The following is a 6,084-nucleotide window of genomic DNA, read 5'->3' on the forward strand; positions in this document are numbered from 1 at the left end:
TTTGCGTTGTACCTTTTCCTGCGAAATGTTGCGACAAGCCCAGAGAAGTACGCTTTTGTAAAGCAGCCTATTATTTGCAGCGGTAGGTTGGAAGACGACGGTGATTTGGCGTTCGTGGTAATCTGGAAGACATGTGAGATGAGATTTGATGACTGGCTAGGTCCTTGCTTGCGTGTTTCTGCTTTTATTTGTTGCTTTTCATGTCTATCAATAAAAACATAAACTGCACAGAATAAAACTTCCACGAATGTAATGTCTATTTGTACATTTCCCACGGACAGAAGAAGCGATGAAGGGGAACACGCACCGCATGTTGATGACTTGTCGGAAGAAGAAGAAGCAGAGAAAAGAAGCCATGTTGAGTCTCCACGAAGGCGGTGACTTCCACGTCGAGGGTGTAATCGTGGATTCGTCCGAGGTGTTGTCGGCGACGCAAGCCGAGGACACCGCATCGTCGGGAGATGGTGATGGCACCACAAGCTTAGACGACACGGACCGCCATGGAAGTATATCGCCTCTCGAGGAGAGACAGGCCGAACGAGGTGAGCGGCAAAACATTATGCTATTATGCTTAATATGTAAATGTATGACATTGTGAAACGCCAATATATTTAATACAGCAGGAATTGAAATAATTTCCGGCCATTCTTACAAGGAATGAGCTGATACTTCATGTACTTTTTGCATCACGTAGGTGAAAAAGAATGAAAAGGAATAATGCGTTTATAGGCCATACTACAGTGCAAAAAAATTCGGTCTCGCTGACAGCAGGATAGAGATCACGAGTTCTCGAGTACATTTTCAATGCTACGGACTACGTACTGAGTATTTACTGTTCCCTTAAGCGACGAGTGAACACGGCTGCACGGTGTGTATGCGAAATTTAGGTGGCTGTTATCGTTGAACGGTACCGCATCTCTGCGTATAAAAGAGGTGCAAGCATGCGCCTAGGAGTCTGATGCGAAGACGCATGGGCGACGGCTAATTTAAACTAGTTGCATCTTTAATGTTAAACTGTGTATGCGGGATAACGCGACACACGCACACGACTCATCAAACGCGGCTTCTGCAGAAGACTGCCTGATAATGTGGTACCGTCGAACGGCTGGCGAATCATGTGAATTAGTTCGCTGTCGGATGCTGCCGTCTGCCGCAAGTGTCGTACATGCCTCATATAGTCACTTGCAAGGTACCACGGCGTCCGCGGGCATTCAGCCACGTCAACTTTTTAATGTCTTTCGTAGTCACGGAGTATTTTCTTGTAGTGGATCTGGCCAAACTAAGCAACAAAATCTGCACAGCGCGTGAAATATCTTCATGTGGTTTCTTCACATTGAGCAGTTGAATACTTATTATTTAAGTGGTTTATAAGTACCGGCGCTGGAGCACACAGATTTTCTATCTGAAATGTGCGTAGTTGTAATGACGTCGTCAGTACGTACGCTGCAAAGGGCAGAAAACAGGGCGCTCCTCTTCACCGCAGAGAAAATTGCTTCGTCGCAAGAAACCATATTAAGTGACTCGTTAAAATGTTGCACTTGCAATGGAGAAGACGACAGTGCGCCACCATTGACGACGATGAAGTGGTTCGGCCGGCCTCGGCGTCCGGCTGCCGCGTGCGTTGGACAGCTCGAGCTCGCTCTGGAAGTCCGTACTGGTGCCGCCACTGCTGGGTCACTTTGTGCAACGGTTACGCCGCCAGCCCTTTCAGTTCTACAATAAACCGCTCTTCACACCAGAGGTTGGAAGCAGATGTCGGAAGTTTTGAGAAAAAAATGCTTCATCAGTTTCCTAAAAACGGTTAGGGTGACGGTAGTATTGTTTGACTTTCTTCCAATTAGCCAGAGTAGTATTTACTCATTTTGAATCTCGATTTCCGGAACTTATTCAACAGCAGCAGTGTCCTCTCTCTCCGGCAAGTGCCACGGCTGCAATATTACACAGAGGTTTTTCACACAAAACATTTTGGCTGTATCTGCTGCTCGCGATGGGCCCTGTTGAAGTAGCGAATCTTTCCGGTTGCGATGACATTTACCAAAAGCTAGTTTCAGGATAGGTGCAAAGGCTTTTCACTTGAAAACTCTAGAGCTACTGCCGTACAAAAATATCGCATTACCGGCCAGAGTTAATTTTCACAAATAGATATAAACGTTTCCTATGGCCGCCTATACCTGTAGAATCAGGGGGATATATTTTTCTATAGACAGCTAAAAACATTTCTATGGTTTCGAAGCTAAACCTTTAGTGACAGATTTTTTAATAGCTGGAAATAACCACCGCTTTTGGTACTATAGACGATCATAAAACCCGATAGACGAGCATAGCTCAACATATATTTTCCGTACACGCCCATAGGCCATTTTTGTATCAGCTGCTTCGTTGTAATACCGTTCCCGTAGAACCAGAAGAGCTATATTTCAGAGGTCGCTTTTCAACGGTTGAGTTGTGTCACTGTGCGTTGCGTATTCATTTTTTTAACTTCAGTCTCCTTAAAGAAATTTGCTAGAAACCTGCCTGGAGGACGTTCACAGGAAGCCCGTGCTGTTCTTAGCAAGAGTGCACTGCAATCTTCAGTGGTGGTCAGCCCTACCCAAGCCAATGGCTCAACTGGTTCACGACGATGATATAATGTGTGAAGTAGCCCCATCATGAGCTCCGTCGTATATTATACGGCTACAGGACTGCGTTTTGCATAACACTGTCTTCACAGCATAAACAAATTATCGGTTTTTACTTACTGCACTCAAGACTGTTATTTACCTAGTTACAACGCAAATTCCAACAACCTTTACTCCGTCCATGCATGGCACAATCTAGACACTAATACGCCTATATGGGGGAAAACAGGGGGAAAGTTTTCCTCTAGCGCACTGCCTTTCATAAAAGGGTTTGCGCAAGAGGACCGTTACTCCCTTATTACGCTTTTCGTCGTAGAGTGTAGCGTGGAAAAAAGATAAAATTACGGGATCTCGTTTTCGCGTATTTAATGCATTCTGCTAGTTGACGGGTATCCGAAATAGTTATGTGTTCGGGCTAAAGCCATTCGCTATCGTTTTGGATACGTATTATCATCTGCATTGAGTATGTTCACGAGGTCGATGCACGCCTTGGCTGTCAGATTGGCTTTCAGGAGTCCTTTCATAAAATAAATGGCAGACGGTTTGTTCAACATAAAAAGACTGAATCCGAGTAAATCGAGCGCACCTGTTTCCTGTAACGTTTTAATTCGCGTATTGCTATGAAAGGCGAAAACATTGCTCGATGACGTCAGCTTTATCCAAATGGCTGGTTGCATGTAGCATGACTGGACCGTTTTACCGCAAAAAGTTTCGAAAGCCGTGTAGCTTCTTGGCCAAGTGTTGAAAATTCAGTGTATTTCTGGGAAGTTGGAAATCGGAAATCGTCTTGGGCATCTATAACCCTCGTATGATTTAACTCCACTGCCAATGTGTGCACGTAAATTCAACAAAACATTATGTTGTGCAATAAATTCAATAACCTGCTGTCTTTCGTTCCTTAATTTTGCTTTCTAACAACCCTCGGCACCTTAAGCGTTAATGCTAAGCCCTTGACATCCGCTGGTCATGTATATCATAGTTGCCTCGAGAGATGCGCATATGACCCATAAAATCTCTTGTACGAATGCGCACATAACACGGAAATTAATAGTGATGCTGCGTGGACGGCACATCTAGGGGCGATGATAATAAGCTTATAGATAGCTCTCATTCTAACTGAAGGAACACATTATGCTGCTTTAGTTGAGTTTGCGCTTTTGAGCAGTGATCGAAACATACAATTTAGTGGAGTGATTACATTTCAGGATCCACCCAGACTTAACCAAACGGCTACAAAAGAAAGCTGTACAGCTTCCTCAGAAACTTCTGAGTTGATGAAAATTTTGCCTGGAGCGAGTATCGAACCTCATAACTGCACAGCATCGCCAACTACAAGGTGTCTGTGGAAGCTGTACAGCTTTGCTCTGCAGCCGTTTAATTGCGCTTGAGTGGATGCATATAAGTCATTACTCCCTGTTTAAAAATCTATTCCACCTCAAGGGCTGCGTCTAAAAGTTGGACTAGCTCTACCTAGTCAACAATTGTTGAGCAAGTAGTCAAGAACACGTCTACTGCTATGTCTCTACGTCGTCTATGAAACTTCAGAAAGAGGGAGACAATTTTGTCTCCTTTATATTACATGTTTTCTATGAGTTTTAATTACCTTTACACTTTCTATTTTGACTGAGAAATGTAATGGTCACAAGCAGTTAGAACTCACCATAACAAGATGCCAAATATTCAGGAAACCCCACCAAAAAACACGCAACTGGCCGCAATCTGGGACGCAGTTTTCTTCGGCCAGAAAGATGAATTGAAAGGAGACTTCGAATGCTAGTGAGCAACATTAAAAGTAAGGTGAATCTTGTGCTTACAGACTTCTAAATAAAATCAACCCAACAACACAGCCACCCTTTAGGGACAAATGCAAAGTGCGGCCCTAAACTTCTACTCTAACGACTGCGGCGCCCGCTAACACGCAGGGCATGCCGGGCTGCACGACGACGAATGGCACTGCGCCCATGCGCGGCGGCGGGCTGCCGCAGCTGGCTTCTGCCTGCTCTGCTGCCTGGTGTTCCTGTCCAGCGCCGCCGTCACGTGCCTGGTGATGCTCGTGCTGCGCAACGACCAGCGGATTTCCGCTCTCTTTTCGCGCCTCATCGATGCCGCACTCGAGCTGCGCCTGGGCAACTACGACTGAGCGCGCGACCATGTTGAATTCCCGCGCGTACATCATTTTCAGCGGAAGTTCTGTCGTCAACTTCCATGACTTACATTAACTTAATCAAATTTCATCGTTTTTACCGTTAATAAATCTGTTTACCATCATGTGGTCAAAACTATGCGTTATTGATTCGGTTGCGTTAACACACTGCAGACGGCGTGACTACGTTAAAGTCCAAAGGGGTTGCTCTTGAGGTGTCAACTGCAGCATTTCGGAGACCCTCGACCCCAAAAATCTAGGCAGCGGATTGATGTATCATTCTGGGCATTTGAGAGCCTCGGAAGGTTCATAGGTTCTTTAACGCTAGAATGTCCAGCTGAAAAGCAGAGACAATAGACTGCTAACCTTTGACGCATTTAGTGCAGGGGACAAGAAAGGAAATTCGAAGGACACGGTGCCTCGATGCTCCGCACTTTGTTTTTCTCTAAATGCGTGCTGTACTTGGGATGTAACAAAAGTACGCAATAGCCTTTATCACTCCACCGTCTGTATTCCGCCACCCCTATACAAGCCCGATGAAAAGAAAAGCGAACAGCGGAGAGCGTAGGCGACACATTGTTCACATTTCTTTTCATAGCCACAGGAGGCACCGTTTCTTGGAGCCTGGGTACCTTTTTGGAGTCTGTGCCCTGATCTATGCTCATATCAGCACATACCCATAGTCGAAGCTGAATAAAGTGTAGTGGCCCAGAAAACTATTGATGCTCCTGCAGGAGAAAGTCTGCATTTTACAAATAAGTCTCTGCGGGGAATATAACAATATCACATGCCTGGTTATGTTGTGCCCGCTAAAGAGTACAGTAATCACCTACTGGATGGTAAGCATCGTTTAAAACAGGTGAAATATTAAAAATTCACCTCCAGCACGTTTTGTAATACTAATGAATTTTCTAGACACTTTGGTACTGTTTCCAATAACGGTCAAGTTTTACAATCGGGGGCTAAAAAAATTCAGTAAACTCAAAACTGATAATCATAACTGCTAAGGCTCTTATTTGGGCTAGTTGTTCCTCTCTTGTCTGTGTCTGTTAATATGGGCTTGTAACTTGTGTTATTTCAAAACTGAAACCTGCTAGTCGTTAAGTTCTCTAATGCCAACGTTATTTCTAGCAATTTCAGATCATTCCCTTATAAGGCGAAGTTAAAGCGAACGGGTGCCTGGATTATTTATGCAATGTAAACGTGCAAAAGACTCCTAAACATTAAAATAGCACATCCATGCAATGAGCAAAATGCAAGTCCACGCCAGAAGAGTAACAGATTCAATGGCCTGACATGCCGGGCCCCCTGATGGCAGAAGAA

At 44.7% G+C, this 6,084-nt stretch overlaps 1 protein-coding gene across 1 annotated transcript; it reads left to right on the top strand.

Moving 5' to 3' along the window:
- Positions 1–289: 289 nt before the first annotated feature.
- On the top strand, positions 290–4,758 carry LOC144112420 (uncharacterized). The gene is made up of 2 exons (XM_077645257.1): positions 290–542; positions 4,541–4,758. The coding sequence occupies exons 1-2, from the start codon at positions 290–292 to the stop codon at positions 4,756–4,758; spliced, it is 471 nt and encodes a 156-aa protein (XP_077501383.1).
- The last annotated feature ends 1,326 nt before the right edge of the window (positions 4,759–6,084 follow it).

The sequence above is a fragment of the Amblyomma americanum genome, unplaced genomic scaffold, assembly GCF_052857255.1.
Source record: "Amblyomma americanum isolate KBUSLIRL-KWMA unplaced genomic scaffold, ASM5285725v1 scaffold_97, whole genome shotgun sequence".
Lineage (NCBI taxonomy): Eukaryota > Metazoa > Arthropoda > Arachnida > Ixodida > Ixodidae > Amblyomma > Amblyomma americanum.

Coding starts and splice junctions, on each gene's coding strand:
- LOC144112420 (XM_077645257.1), top strand. CDS start 290: ATGAAGGGGAACACGCACCGCATGTTGATGACTTGTCGGAAGAAGAAG. Junction 543..4,540: donor GGAGAGACAGGCCGAACGAG/GTGAGCGGCAAA, acceptor GCTAACACGCAG/GGCATGCCGGGCTGCACGAC.